The following is a 16,695-nucleotide window of genomic DNA, read 5'->3' on the forward strand; positions in this document are numbered from 1 at the left end:
TATCACGGTCTTCTTCTCGGGAAACCAGAGCCTCGGCTCTATCCATCAGCGACCGCACTACCGCTGTCTTGTGCTGTATCGGATGTGCCGACTTAAACGATAGGTACCGATTGGTGTGCGTCGGCTTGCGATACACACGAGTGCTGATCAAACCATTCTCATCACGGATAACCTCTGCATCTAAAAACGGTAGTGTACCACCACTTTCCTTTTCTAAAGTAAATTTGATTCAATCTTCCACATGGTTAAAGTGGTTAAGGAACAACTGGAGCTGTGCTTCATCAACGATGGCGAAGGTGTCGTCGACATAACGCTTCCAGTAACGGGGAGGATGCGCTAAAGTGGCGAGTGCCTTATCCTCAATTGTTTCCATTACAATATTCGCCACCACCACAGGGATGGGAGAACCCATCGCCGGACCAAACACCTGTTGGTAAACCCTGAAGAAGTTATTGGCTCCACTTTGCTTTTCTTATGAATATTGTGACACAGGGTCTGGTGGCACTATTGGAGAAAACAAGGTGGAAACACTATGGCCCAGCAAAGCTCAACCAATAGTGCCGTCAGGCCCCACAAAGTGAAGTCAATAATATGAATTGTGTAAGCTGCAGACAGATGGCCACTGTTTCGACCTAAAAGGTCTCATCAGTGCAGCTGGCGTGACTATCAGACGACTTTGCTGACCAAACGGCCAAGCAAAGACTTCCACTTTGTGGTGACTATACAATCACCGTCATCCGTTGGGCACCAAACTAGGTGCAACCTACGGAGAAAACAAGGTGGAAACGCTATGGCCAAGCAAATCTCAACCAATAGGGCCGTTAGGCCACGTGTCAGCTAACACAAATCATATTATTGGCTCCACTTTGCTTATACATGCGATTGTATGAAACAGTACTGCTACGAATTTGTAACAACCAATTAAGTTAAGTTGGTGCTATGAGGTCAAATTGCTACGACGTACCAACATTTATCAGATAGTCAAAAACTTTCTTTACAGTAACGTTCAAAATCAATGTTTCCTAGACATTCGTTGTAACATTACTTATACGTAAATCTGTCGACTCGAAACTACGTCTTGAAAACGTTTTTGAAAACGTCAACCACATACGTAGAAATAACGTTCTGTACAGTAACGTTCAAACCAACGTTGGCTTGACATTCATAACAACGTTATGTTTACGTAGAAATGTCGACTCGAAACGACGTTTTTGTGACGTAGCTGCTTATACATCGCGAATGGACATTTGTTTTACGTTGCATTTTACGTCACAGGATTCGTCTCTAAAACGTTTACGCGAATGTTTCTTCAACGTAAAAACATTGACTAGTGTCACGTTGTTTAGACATAGTTTCGGAACGTTGGGCTAACGTTGCAATTAACGTCTAATCTTCCAACGATCTGACTATTTTGAAACGTTCCTTTCAACACCAGATATACCTTAACATAATTAAAAAAATGCGGTGTCGTATAATCCGCTGCTGGAATTGGAGTACTGCAAAAACAAAGCAAGAATATCACCAATCAATATAATTATAGTTTATACAACAGTGTTACACACTGAGACACAGTTTTAAAATATGCACAAAACGTACCTTTTAAAAGTCGCCGCATTACATTTCTCTCCGCATTGCCTTTCTCTCCGCATTGCCTTCTCGGTGCATGTTCAAAAAACAACCCACTTTCTTTGATTTCTTGGATGCAGAATGTAGTTTTTCGACAATGCTTCTGTAATGAAACATTTTTGTTACAATCAAATTTGTTATTCGCAAAAAAATGGATAGGATATCTGAAAATCAGGTTTGGGTGTAAGATTTAAAAACATTTTAATGTCTTTGATAATTGTTGGAACCAACGTAACTGTACATGAAAAATAGCAATATATACAATATTGAAGTTAAATTACCTTTACTTTCTGTAGGTTCCTTGTCCTGCTTTTCAGAATAATTTGTCATGGAACTTTTGAGGTCAACTTTACCAACAAATAATTTCACACTAAAGCCATTTATAAACGATTAAGCTGCAAAACAAGCTAAGTAAATCAAAGGCCATCAACAAAGACAACATTTTCTAAATAGCACTAAACAAAATATATGCTGTAAGGGTATGCTATCACAACACGACGACGCCAACTAACGACAGCTTATCGTTCCACAGTGCCTTTTTTCTTTGACCGTCTTGCGCTGGCTTGTTGTATCGCATTGTGTTTATTTACACCTGATGAAGCTAGAGGTACTCGCGAAAGGTAGTGTGCATTTTTTAATATGAAAGTCAGTCTCTTTTAAAAAAAAATGCCAAATCAAGAGTAGCCCTGACAGTAAACAGGTTGCTGGGCGGTTTGTGTTTTTGTGATTCACCACGAATTACAATTTTGCTGTCCTGAAGTCTTGGAAGGACAAAGTAACGATGGCATTCAGTTGCTTTAAAGTTATGAAGTCTGTTGCAAAAATTCCACTTTTTGTTGGCTGCCGATGCCTCATGGCTGTTCGAACGAAGGGGTACCAGTTTGCAGGTACGTAACTTCCTCGTCAATTGTCTCGATGATGATAGCGCGATGCGTCTCAATAACTCAGTACACGGTTTGTATACATTGTTTGCGATTGGTATGCGATGGTAGCTGGAAGCTTGCAGAAAACATCGTTAAATATAAATATTTGTTGTCAATTGTCAATTGTTAATTGTCTTTTTCCTGTCAATTGTCTCGATGATAATAGCGCGATGAGTCACAATAATTCAGCACACGGTTTGTATACATTGTTTGCGATTGGCATGCGATGGTTGCTGGAAGCTCATATAAAATATTTATACATACAACCGAGATTTGAGTAACGTTTTTGTGAGAGAAAAGTGAAACAAATTCAAATCTTCTCGACTTGACAGCCATTGTGCAATGTGATGTCAGTGGATGTTGAAATGTTAGTATTCGTATAGCTTTCTTCGAAAAGTAATGTAAAGTGTGTAATTGTCATCAAAATGGCAGGAATGCATCAACTTTTATATTCCACATAAGTAGCCACCGAATAGTTAAGGGTGCGGGTTATGTTGACATTCAGTTGCGGAAATGAGTTGGTTGTTCTGATATAACCGCATTGAAAACAGTCCACCGGATGCGCGAATATAAACGGCTTATTTTGGTTACAATTGAATTACAACAAATAACAATTGTGGATTTACTTGAAATGTTACCTTAACGGTAATGCAGATTTCATTGTTTTTGTTGTTGTTATAGTATTGATTCCGTTCCTACGTGCAAGATGTGATATCCATGCATAGCACTATCTAAGAAACTTTCGTTCGAGGCTAAAATCTGTTAATCTTGTTAAATTAGACAAATATATTTCGCTTTGTTGAAACCATCATTAGTGTCTATAAAAAAGCAAAGCAAGAATTAGGTTAAAATAAAATAAAAAGATTCTCCACTCACAAAAGAAATATATTTGTCACAACACGAAAACGCGGAAAAAATAAGGAAACAGGAAAAAAACAAATACACGGGAAATGGGGAATTTGATCTTTTCCGTGTTTTATCATCACCGTGTTTTTATGTTTTCCTGTGTCCTAACCTTCTCGCGTTTTCTCAACGCTTCCATCCGTTGCACGTTGCAGGTTTTTAGTTATTTGAAGGGCGTGTTGTGGGGTAGTGGAGAACCTTTGTAATATATTTTAACCTAAAATAAAGTGGAAATCGTCAGGGTCACTTGCAACAGAACGGGAAATGATTCCCAGAATCAATTCACAAGCATCCATGCATAGCATTCTTCTAATCTCATGCGACGCAGCTGTTCTAATGGAAACTATTAGTTATGTTGAAAAGCAGTGAAATCCACATGTTAGTTATGACTTGACATGTATGCTAAAAATAATCCGTAAAGATGACATGGTAAGCATTCTTCTCTAAGTTTTGAGAGGTCGTTTGCAAGTGACGTGTTATGATTCGCATATTATTGTAAGGTAGTATATAAATTTTATGCGCTACAAAGTATTGTCAAACTACTTTCTACGTCATAGAGTCTTGTAAATGCAACTAACCAAAAGATTGATTTTCAGGAATGATATGTAAGATTATAAGACTGATTTGTATGAATAAATTGATATTTGTTTGCAAGGGCAATGGAAAAAGCGAAGAAGCAACACGTGCTAATTGTATGTCTCATTCTATTCGCATTAATGCTTTATGAGCTACGTAGCGTACAAAGTATAAACATGATCAAAACGGGAAGGGATATGTCAATTTCATCCTTGTACAAAACTAATGGAATGCTAACGGAACAAGAGGAAATTGGGGATAGTTTGGAAAACGACAACAGAGAATTTATGAGACGAATGAAAAATAGAATGGAGGAGAGACGGAAGAGGGCACGTGACACTTGCAAAAAGTTAGGTATTATAAAATTTTACATACGGTTCTGTTTACTGTTGTAAACTATAGTCTGCGACTGGTCTGTAACTGTAGTATAACTTTCTTTTATGGAAAAATAAATAAATCTTACAATAGTTGGATAATTTACCAATCCAAACTCCGGACAAATATTCCCCAATATTTATAGTTTATAATTATGAGTTAAATTGTGGAGCAATACTCTGAACAACAATGCTGTACTTCAGAAAGCGGTCATCATGCCATCGTGGTTTACGAATAAAAGCATTTTTCACATAAGAAACATTTGGAACAAACATTGGACAAAACGCATAATAAAGAAAGACTTTCGTGCAAATAGTACAGAAATAATAATCGGTTTCTAAAGGAAAATGTCAGGACATTCTGTTTTTCTAGTTGTTTCATTCGTTGACGACTTGTTGTAAAGTGATATTCGCATTTTTATTGGTCAAAATTGATTACGCTTTTATATGCAGGTCTCACTGGGTCCGGAAAAGACGTGGTTAAATTTATTTCGTCAAAGAAATACAAACTTGTTTACTGTCCAGTTCCTAAGACCGGTTGCTCAAACATGAAGCGGGTTATGTTGGGTCTAAATGGATTTGGAAACAACACAGAAAATATATTTCCAGTGAGATTTTGCTGCATAAAAAAGTCATAAAATTTTCTTAATACCTTTTTTTAAGGAGCTAAAACGCAAAACGTTTAAGATTACCGCACTGTCATGTTTTTTCCGCTCTATGATTTTTAATTTCAAACCCTGTTTGCACTAATACCTACTCAAACCAAACTGTACCCATTTATAGAAAAATGTGATCGATCAAACACAACTCCTTCATAAATTTGTTGCACGAAAATTTACAATCAGAAGTAATGGCTTCCCAGATTTTGTGGAAAAGCAAAACTATACTCGTTTCATAGTAGTGAGACATCCACTTGAACGTGCATTGTCAGCTTACAAAAACAAACTTAACAAGCAATGGATTGCCAAGGTACCTCAATTTAAAAAGAGGGCCAGACTTATGCGTGAAAAATATGGCACTGAAGATCGAAGAAATGGTAAGAATGATTATTTTTCAGTGTTTTATAATTTGTCGCTGCGTTGCCTGAAACATAAAAAAACACACTAACCAACCGGATTAAATAGAGTTTGTACCATTCTACCACGCGTTTTTGTTTGTTTGTGCATTCATCTTGGTAATTATAGGTTCGATGTTATTTAAACAATTATATAGTTTGAAGTAGTTTTAGAACCATGATAACTTCAACCGTCCTGTTGTAACTTATTGTTTACTTCATACACGATTTTACCAGTTAACGCCTATGCAATTATACAAGTTTAAAAAATGTGTTTAAAAAATGCATTTTTGTGACAAAAACTAGTCATTAAAAGTAGTAACTTTCATATCCACGTTGTTTGAATTATTTCTTGCTGATTTGGTCAGGAAAACTAGTAACCTAACGAATCTTTTTTATCGCGGAATAACAACCTCTGCTGAGTTTATGAATAGCTCACTTCTGATTTAGTTGACATGCCTATAGAACAAAACGTCTTAATAATCTTCTGAATAATTTACAAAGCAATGTGATTCACTACGTAACGAATCGTTTCTGGGGGAAATTTCTAAGCAAACAAGATATAGAAATCTCATCCGTATGAAAACTAATAATTCCTCTGTTATATTTTCAGCTACTGGAGAGATTCCAACATTTACTGAATTCATTGATTATATTTACGATGCGAACAATACAGATATTAACGTGATCGATAACCATTGGAATAGTGTGCGGGTGATTTGCCATCCCTGTCAAAATGATTTTGACGTCATAGCCAAGATAGAAACTATCGAGGAAGACTTAAAGTAAGCGTTTGAAAAGACGTGTGTAAAAAATATGTTTAATCTAAGGAATAATTTAAATTAACACAAGAGCATGAGGTAAAATTTTTTACTAAAAGACAAAGTTCGTTACTAAAAATAAAAGAATCTACACAACGAAAATTCACCAACGGAAACTTGTTTATGTAATTTAGATTTTATGTCTGTAGACTAACCGCTTTAATTGTGGAAATATAGGTATATTCTAAACCTTGTTGGTGCTCCAAGGAGTCTCGAAATGCCCAAGGGTTATTCTAAAAGTGGAAAAAGTCAAACAAATATCTACACTGATCCCGAGTTTAAAGATCTGGGCAGCGAAAGTTTAAACAAGTTGTACCAAGTTTACAAGTGGGACTTTGAAATGTTTGCTTATGACAAATCTGAACCATAGGAAAGATTCCCCAAACAGTAATGTATGCAATTCAATTAATGACATCATTAGCTTAATTTGCCCATGCGAAAAAATTAATATTTTGTTTTGTTGTTTATTTTTTTTGTATTGTTATACAGTGTTTTATTGCAGAGTTATGACCATTGTTCTCAACTACACAGAAAGTACTGTCAGAAAAACAAACAGAAAGTGATTGATTATTAGGTTGTCATCATTGCTGCAATACGGCTCTTCTGTCAATAATTTTGTTATGTCAACGTTTCGGCCACCATGCAGCAGTCTTCATCAGGATGTTCATCGTATTCTGATAAAGGCTGGTGCATTGTGGCTAAAAGGTTTATCTATTAAAATCATTGGCAGAAGAGCCGTATTGCAGCAATAAAACATGCCTTGCATCATCATTAGTAATTTATGTTGTCATCAGTGTGCTGATTTGTTGAACTTTTCGTCGGATTTTGAAACGTTGCGCTAAGACTGATAAAACTCGTGGTTATGTTATATCTTTCTCTGTACTGGTTTCAAGTTTGATTTAAAATATATGGCGATTGAAGGTGCTTCATTTCATCCCATTAGTTCGCTTTGGCACATTATCGTTTACAACTGGTCTTTTCTCCTACTTTCAAAAAGGTTGTTCATATCCAGGCAGTGGGTAATAGCGATACAGTGTATGTAAGACTTATAAACACAGGAAACCAATGGTGAAGTTATTTTGGTTCTCATCATGTATTTTTGTAAACTGCGTGGCCAAAAATTAAACAAAATGTTGATCAGCCGTTTCTCTCAGAGGTTTTGTCCGAACCAGTGTCCAGCAGAGCATATGTTTCAATTTCCTTGTCCCCAACGCGGACTCGAACAGGAACAATGTCTAACCAAGCGGACAATGAGTTGCTACCATGACAGCCCACGGTATTCAAGAAACTACCCTACGTAAACACAAACCTTTCGCTCTCAAATTGTCGTAGTTCAGGACATGTTAACGCTTTAGAGCCCCAGGGGTCACCGAACCCCATAACTTTAAAGACTCATACAAAAAAGGTTTCTGTTTTTTCAATTTTTTTTTTACCTTTAAAGCCCAGAGTCCTGTGGGGGTCGTGTAATGGACATTGGTGTCAAGTACGATGAATTTTTATGAACCATGTTTTTAAGTTTTTCAATGAATATTATTACATAACAGCATCACATAATAGTAGAAATAATGCTTGTATCATCTATTGTCTCAATTTCGGGTCAGGTTTTTATTTTCTGCACGGTAATATAGCTATTTGTGTAGGTTTTTTAAAAATTGTATTGGAATAAATATTCATTGACCAGTAAAAGTCAAATATAGCTGTTACAACTTAAATAAGGCGTTGTTTAGCTTTAAATACTGAAATACAACGTTTTCTGCCCATATGAACCTGCGAAACACAAATATCACACGTAGTGGGGGTCTGAAAATTAGTTGTTTGACCAAACATAGTAAAATATTGCATCGATTTCATTCAGGTTGTTACTTGTACTACTAAAGAATGCATAGCTTCACTAGTTTCAACAAAATTAGAAAGTAAATTTTTTCGTTGTGTATCCTCCAGAGCCCAATGGGTCACAGGTGGCCCCACCAGAAAATGGGGGTTAACGGTCAAACATCTTAAATGTTTTTTATGAAATGTGTTATTCGACCCATCAACGCAACAAAACGCAATACAATAATTTTTTCTGTTGCTCAGTATACCTTTGGGCTGTAAAGGGTGAAACGCATAGCAGACGTCGAGGTCATGCGGCTTTGCACAACAAGGACACGTTTTTTTTTCGTTGTGTTGACTGTTGTTCGATCTGCACCGATTTCTGTGCACCAGTAGAAGCAGTGGCGTTGTATGACCTCGCCTTTTGTCGTTTGATACCGTGATTCTTTTTTGTTGGCTACCTCACTCTGCTTTACAACAAAATTCGCAAAATCCAAAAACGCGCGACTCTTCCCTTTGTCCTTTGGAATGCAATAGAGAAAGAAACCCATACATAGCATCTCCACAGGTAGCAACAATTAAACCGACGGAATCAACGGTAGACATACCAGTGATTTCCTCCAATGATACGCAGCATCTCTTAAGGAGGACGGCTAACTTTTCCAAATCGTCGGGGTCGTTTAGTCCAATCTTCGGACTTTCTTGCAACTTCCTTTCGCAGCAACGAGCGATGATGTGGTTGACCAAAGCGTTCGTACAGTTCTTTCCAGGCAAGTTCGTAGCTGATTGCAGGGTTTGAGGATGACGTATATGATGCCACAGCTTCTCATTGGCACTCGGCGTGCAATGTTATAGCAAGTACGTAAGTCTTAAGTCATCAGAATCTAATCAGCTAGCAATATTAATTCTCTGTATCTATTTACAAATGACCAATAGTCCATAGGGTCGCCATCAAACTTTGTTATTTGTGGTTTGGGAGAAAACCTTCACCAACTTCAGTATAATTAAGTCGAAACGTGGTACCTTTTGTTCGTCACGTCGCTGATCCTCAGTCTTAGATGGTAAAGAATAACGAAAACAGTTGTTCCTCACCAAAGGTTGCTCCAAACAGCCAACGTTATCGGATGACGTAACCCGCACCTCCCTCGACACCACCTTAAGCGCACGGGGACGTTCGAATTTCTCAAACTTTATTTTATCTGGTTTGGGATATTCGCTATTAGTCGAAATGTGCTGAAAAGGCGCCCAAATTATCCTAGGTAGTGGCCAAGCCCGCAGAACACAACACACACTTGTATTCAATACAGCGGCGGAATGACTTTGATCACTAATTCTTCAGAATTCTTGGGAAACACTGTGTCTTTGCGGGGTTCGTAATTCAACGAACAAACACTAGAAACTTCTTCCCATGCGTTCAGTTCGGCTTCTGCTAGTTCCAACTTCCGTTGAGATTCGCGATCTGCTATTTTAGCTTCAAATTTTCTTTCTTTGTCTTGCTTGCGTGCTAAACGAGAAAGGTTTAGTTTGACACGGCTTTCCTTCAACTTTAGACTGTATGTCGAGCTCCCGGCAGACTTTACACTTCCACTGTGAATAGTGGAATCACGTCGTTTCGAGGTCCCACTTCCAGGGGGTGAACGACTACCAGCTTCTGAGACAAGCGCCGACATTGAAACGTCTCGCAGCCATTGCTTGACGCGAGTGTGGAATTCGTTTTTGCCTGACTGGCACAACATCAACGCGCCAGAACAGGAACGGTTTCTATTTAAACAAAAAAGAAACACAATTGTACATCTATACGCAAACATAGGCTTCCCGTTGTGAAATCACATCCATCAGTTGCATTAATCAAATGGCAGTAAAACTTCCAAATGTCACAAAGCACAGTTACCAGACAAAAAAACATTACACATGCCTGCAATAAGGCCTTATTCAAATAGAATCTTATAGTTAAAACACATGATAAAAACTGGCAACACAAGAACAAGCCAACATAACCACGCGGTCTACACGCGCACGGCTACTACGCAGTCTTTGTTACGAGTTTAGCACAGTGTTGCTAGATTGTTTTTACATAAAGCGCGAATTTTATTGTTTCAACACGCCCGAAAGCGCCAATTTCTGCAAAAACAATACGCCCAATGTTAATGAAGTTTGCACATATCAGCAACGTACACCAATGGTCATTTTATGCCTATTGTTGGCTGCGTTCATCTCAAAAGAAACACTTTTAGGAAGACTATAACTGTGAGCACCACACAAGACTAGTCAATGCATTATGCATTATTTTGATCACAGTCGTCATTGCAATTTGATTATGACGTCTTATTTCATTGTTTGGTCAGTGTGGAGTATTTGAAATAAGGCTGAAACAACGTTTTGTCTCATAAATAATGAACTAACAATTAAATCAGCTTTCAATGGTGTGCTTAACAAACTGCCTCCAAGATCAAAGCTAAAAATTACCATCTAAAGCGGGATTAAGCTTTTCTTTATCCCGCTTTAGATGGTAGTTTTACTACACACCGTCGATTGCAAAATGACCACTGCCTTCGGCGCAAATGATCATCAGACGAAACGCTTCTTGGGGACAATAGTAAATAGCTTTTCAACAAATTTAATCAGTTGTTATCGTAGTTATTACTTCACGCCTTGAAAATCAGTACAAAAAAATCGTTGCTTTATGTTCTGTGTAATTGTATTGTCAAAGTTCTATTAATCACTTCATTTCCCAAGCTTGGCTGATAGGTAGTTTGGGGTTAAAATAATGTGTCTGTAACGAAGCACATTTAATTTAACTTAAATAAACGCCTGCAGTGCTGTAATTACCAGCGTTGCAGAGGAAGTGATTGGAAATGTGCTTTAGGGCATTTATACAATCCTTTAACACGTACATAAGTAAACAGGTTTAATCTTCGGCAGCTTTGTCAAATACACACCAAACCGGTTTTATTTTATTCAACGTGCCAAGCATTTTCAGGCAATCAACCGGAATATGAGATGATGTTGAAGAAAAAAGGACTAGTTGTTAACAAAGGTGCTAATTTACACTCGAACAGCGATGCTTTCTCTCTTTTATCTGTAGACAGGTTTGTCTCTAGAGATAGATGTTGCCACGGCAAATATTTAGTCAAGTTCATAAGAAAGTTTACTTTGTCCAGAATAGTTTCAAAATATTGCAACAAAGGCGAACGATGAATTCACAGCATGTAGATTTACGCAAAAAACATACATTAAGAAAGTGGCAGTCTTTTAAGTAATAGCGTCGTATGTTTTTGCAAACACTACATTAAACCTATTGTGCGGCATTCACATTAAAGTCAAAATTTGAGTTAATTGAATAAATCGTCAAAATTCTATAATTTACCGGAAATTAGTCTTGACGCTATTAGTTTTGAAATTTACGAATCTTAATAATAAAACAAAGTATGCGATTAACCCAGGGGTTCTCAAATGGTAAGTGTCTGGAACCACAGTGATCTAAAGTATGTACAAGAACATCACCATAAAAGACCCAAAACTACAGGTACTGGAATCCACATTCTTATCCAGTCTGGGCCATATGTGTATAAAGTTTACGCAAAAACAAACCGATGACCAAAATCATTTTCAAATATGCGATCAAGTTTCGTTGTGTTAGTATAGTGAAGGCCATACCTTGTGTTTGTGTATCCAGGGTAGTACAACTCCCCAAACGTATTTTCGACTACAAAATCGGAAAAGTCACTTACATCGAATTGCATAGATAGGTGACACAAGGTGCTTTAAAGTGATGAAGTCTGTTGAAAAAACTCACTTTTTGTTGGCTGCCGATGCCTCATGGCTGTTCGAACGAAGGGGTACTAGTTTGCAGGGTACGTAACTTCCCTGTCAATTGTCTGGATAATGACAGCGCGATGAGTCTCATTAGGTCGCCAGATCATTAGAATTGAAAATAAAATACAATAGAATATGCGATACAGTGAGTGAAAGGCAGTTGGCTCGTAAATACCATGTGATATGAAATTCTTCAGCCCATTACGTAAGAAAGAAGCCTTTCAAAACACAAACTCCCCAACTGGTGGAATAGTAGGACAAAGCAGCAGTTAGGCATAGAGTTTTAATGTTTATATGAAAGTAGATGACTATACTTTTGGGCGTGATATGACTATTTGGTTATGTACATCATCACTAGATAATTTAACCTAAATTTGGAATAAGCACACGGTTTGTATACATTGTTTGCGATTGACATGCGATGGTTGCTGGAAGCTTGCATAAACGTCGTTAAAACTCTCATAAAATATTTATAACCTAGATTTGAGTAACGCTTTTGTGAAAGAAAAGTGAAAAAATATATATTCTTGACTTGACAGCCATTGCGCAATGTGATGTATAAGTGGATGTTGAAATGTTGGTGTTCGTATTGCTTTCAAAAATGGCAGGAATGCAAACAACTTTTATCACATACATAAGTAACTACCGAATAGGTGAGGGTGCTGGCTATGTTGGCATTCAGTTGCGAAAATAACCGCATTGTAAATAGCCCACCGGATGCGTGAAAACAATTGAATCAATTGAATCACAACCAAAAACAATTGCGGCTTTACTTGAAATGTTACCTTAACGGTAATGCAGATTTCATTGTTTTTGTTGTTGTTATAGTATTGATTCCGTTCATACGTGCAAGATGTGATGTCCATGCATAGCATTCTTCTAATCTTATGCTACGATGTTCTAATGGAAACTATTAGTTATATTGAAGAGCAAGTTAAATCCGCCTGCTAGTTATGAATTGACATGTGTGTTAAAAATAATCCGTAAAGATTACATGCTAAGCATTCGCATATTATTGTAAGGTGGTATATAAATTTTATGCGCTACAAAGTATTGACAAAATACTTTCTACGTCATACAGTCTTGTAAATGCAACTAACCAAAAGATTGATTTCCAGGAATGATATGTAAGATTATAAGATTGATTTGTATGTATAAAATGATATTTGTTTGCAAGGGCAATGGAAAAAGCGAAGAAGCAACACGTGCTAATTGTATGTCTCATTCTATCCGCATTAATGCTGCTTTATGAGCTACGTAGCGTAAAAAGTATAAACATGATCAAAACGGGAAGGGATATGTCAATTTTGTCCTTGTACAAAACTAAAGAAATGCTAACGGAACAAGAGGAAATTGAGGATAGTTTGGAAAACGACAACAGAGAATTTATGGGACGAATGAAAATTAGAATGGAGGAGAGACGGAAGAGGGCACATGTCACTTGCAAAAAGTTAGGTATTATAAAATTTTACCTACGATTCTGCTTACTGTTGTAAACTATAGTCTGCGACTGGTCTGTAACTGTAGTATAACTTTCTTTTATGGAAAAGTAAACAAATCTTGCAATAGTTGGAAAATATACCAATCTAAACTCCAGACAAATATTCCCCAATTTTTATAGTTTGGAATTATGAGTTAAATTGTGGAGCAGTACTCTAAACAACAATGCTGTACTTCAAAAAGCAGTCATCATGACATAATGGTTTTCGAATAAAAGCATTTTTTACATTAGAAACATTTGCAACAAACATTGGACACAACGCATAATAAATGAAAACTTTCGTGCAGATAGTACTGAAATAATAATCGGTTTCTAAAAGAAAACGTCAGGACATTCTGTTTTTCTGGTTGTTTCAGTCGTTGGTGACTTGTTGTAAAGTGATATTCGCATTTTTATTGGTCAAAATTGATTACGCTTTTATATGCAGGTCTCACTGGGTCCGGAAAAGACGTGGTTAAATTAATTTCGTCAAAGAAATTCAAACTTGTTTACTGTCCAGTTCCTAAAACCGGTTGCTCAAACATGAAGCGGGTTATGTTGGGTCTAAATGGATTTGGAAACAACGCAGAAAATATATTTCCAGTGAGACTTTTGTTGCATAAAAGAGTTCTTGATTCCTTTGTTTAAGGAGATAGAACGAAAAACTTTTAAAATTACCGCACTGTCCTGTTTTGCCGCTCTATGATTTTTAATTTCGAACCCTGCACTAAGACCTACTCAAACCAAACTGTTTGCAATTTATAGAAAAATGTGATCGATCAAACAGACTTCCTACATCAAACTGTTGCTCAAAACTTTACAATCAGAAGTAATGGCTTCCCAAAATTTGTGGAAAAGAAAAACTACACTCGTTTCATTGTAGTGAGACATCCATTTGAACGTGCATTGTCAGCTTACAAAAACAAACTTACCAAGCAATGGAATGCCAAGGTACCTCAATTTGAAAAGAGGGCCAGACTTATACGTGAAAAATATGGCACTGAAGATCGAAGAAATGGTAAGAAAGATTATTTTTCAGTGTTTTATAATTTGTCGCTGCGTTGCCCGAAACAAAAAAATACCAACATTTCGGAATAGAGTTTGTACCATTCTACCTTAAAAGCGTTTTTGTTCGTTTATGCATTTATCTTGGCAATTATAAGTTCGATGTTGTTAAAACAATTATATACAGGGATCGAATTAGCAGTTCGCAAATTGCGAACCATTTTTGGAATTGTTGCGACCCGTTTTTGAGATCATTGCGATGCAACACGCAGCAGATTATAATGCGCCGCATCCTTCTTTATCTAATCATTCGTACACGCAACAAGCGCTGATGCATACAACGTTGTTAACGTTTCTTGGCAATGTCAACGACTATCTTCTTTCAATCCTCGTATTTTTTCAAGAATTTTTTTTCAAAAATTTAAGCATTGGAATTTAAGTTGTAACGTTTTTGTGATTCGTTTTTTTAACCGCTAATTCGAACCCTGAAAAAATTGAAGTACTTTTAAAGGCATGATAACTTTATCCGTCCTGATGTAACTTATTATTTACTTCATACACGATCTTACCAGTTAACCCCTATGAAATTATAAAAGTTTAAAAATGAATTTTAATTTTTTTTTTGTGACAATCCACGTTATTTGAATTATTTGTTGCTGATTTAAACGAATCTTTTTTATCGCGGAATATCAATCTTTACTGTGTTTGTAAATAGCACAATTCAGATTCAGTTGACATATGCCTATAGTAAAACGTCTTAATAATCTTCTCAATAATTTACAAAGCAATGTGATTCACTACGTAAGGAATTGTTTCTGGTGGAAATTTCTAAGCAAACAAGATGTAGAAATTTCATCCGTATGAAAACTAATAATTCCTCTGTTATATTTTCAGCAACTGGAGAGATTCCAACATTCACAGAATTCATTAATTATATTTACGATGCGAACAACACAAATATTAACGGGAGGGATAACCATTGGAATAGTGTGCGGGTGGTTTGCCATCCCTGTCAAAATGATTTTGACGTCATAGCCAAGATAGAAACTATTGAGGAAGACTTAAAGTAAGCGTTTGATAAAGGCGTGTGTAAAAAATATTTTTATTTTAATATACGAAATAACTTAAATTGAAAAGAGCTTGTGTTTAAATTTTTTGCTAAAAGAAAAAGTTTGTTACTAAAACTGAAACAATCTACACAACGAAAATTCACTAACGGAATTTTGTTTAATATTTGATTAGATAGAAAGAAAAATGCAATTTAGATTTTATCTCAGTAGACTTAACCGCGTTTATTGTGGCAATGTAGGTATCTTCTTAAACTTCTTGGTGCTCCAAGGAGTCTCAGAATGCCCAAGGGTTATTCTAAAAGTGGAAGAAGTCAAACAAATATCTACACTGATCCCGAGTTTAAAGATCTGGGCACCGAAAGTTTAAACAAGTTGTACCAAGTTTACAAGTCGGACTTTCAAATGTTCGCATACGAAAAATCTGAACAATAGGAATTTGACATGATTCTCCGAACATTAGTGTATATAATTCAATTAATAACATCATTAGCTGAATTTACACATGCGAAAAAAATATATTTTATTTTCTTGTTTATTTTGTGTGTATTGTTATGTTGTGTTTTATTGCAAAGTTAGGACCATTGTTCTTAACAACACTGAAAGTGAAAAAAACAAGTAGAAAGTGTTGGATTATCACGTTGTCATCAGTGCTAAATACGGCTCTTTTTTTGTTATATCAACGTTTCGGCCACCATGCAGCAGCCTTCATCAGGATGTGCATGTGTTCATCATATTCTGATAAAGGCTGGTGCATTGTGGCCGAAAGGTTGATATATTAAAATCATTGGCAGAAGAGCCGTATTGCAGCAATAAAACCCGTCTGGCAGCATCAGTAGTAATTTATGTTGTCATCAGTTTGCTGATTTGTTGAACTTTACTTCGGATTTTGAAGCGGTGCGCTAAGACTGATAAAACTCGAGGTTATGTTATATCTTTCTCTGTACTGGTTTCAAGTTTGATTTGAAATATATGGCGATTGATTGTTTCATTTCAGCCCATTATATCGCTTTGGCACATTATCATTTACGATGTTTTTTTCACCTGCTTTCAAACAGGTTGTTGAAATTCAGGCGGTGGTTAATAGCGATACTCTGTATGTAAGACTATACAGACACAGGAAGCCAATATAATAATAATGAAGTTATTTTGTTTCGCATCAAGGCCAATGTACGCAACAACATCCACCAGGTTTTTGCGCATTTATTTTTGTCTCAGTTGGTTTGCTACGATAACTT

At 36.6% G+C, this 16,695-nt stretch overlaps 2 protein-coding genes across 2 annotated transcripts; both read left to right on the forward strand.

The window, feature by feature from the left end:
* The first annotated feature begins 4,204 nt into the window (after positions 1-4,204).
* Positions 4,205-6,647, forward strand: LOC145914436 (carbohydrate sulfotransferase 11-like). Its single transcript, XM_083002266.1, has 5 exons — positions 4,205-4,382; positions 4,856-5,010; positions 5,186-5,438; positions 6,070-6,241; positions 6,455-6,647. The coding sequence occupies exons 1-5, from the start codon at positions 4,205-4,207 to the stop codon at positions 6,645-6,647; spliced, it is 951 nt and encodes a 316-aa protein (XP_082858392.1).
* A 6,382-nt stretch (positions 6,648-13,029) lies between these two features.
* On the forward strand, positions 13,030-16,401 carry LOC145914274 (carbohydrate sulfotransferase 11-like). The gene is made up of 5 exons (XM_083002079.1): positions 13,030-13,360; positions 13,834-13,988; positions 14,151-14,403; positions 15,285-15,456; positions 15,700-16,401. The coding sequence occupies exons 1-5, from the start codon at positions 13,087-13,089 to the stop codon at positions 15,890-15,892; spliced, it is 1,047 nt and encodes a 348-aa protein (XP_082858205.1). The 5' UTR covers positions 13,030-13,086; the 3' UTR covers positions 15,893-16,401.
* Positions 16,402-16,695: the final 294 nt, after the last annotated feature.

Source organism: Ascidia mentula, chromosome 9 (assembly GCF_947561715.1).
Source record: "Ascidia mentula chromosome 9, kaAscMent1.1, whole genome shotgun sequence".
In the NCBI taxonomy this organism is placed as follows: Eukaryota; Metazoa; Chordata; class Ascidiacea; order Phlebobranchia; family Ascidiidae; genus Ascidia; species Ascidia mentula.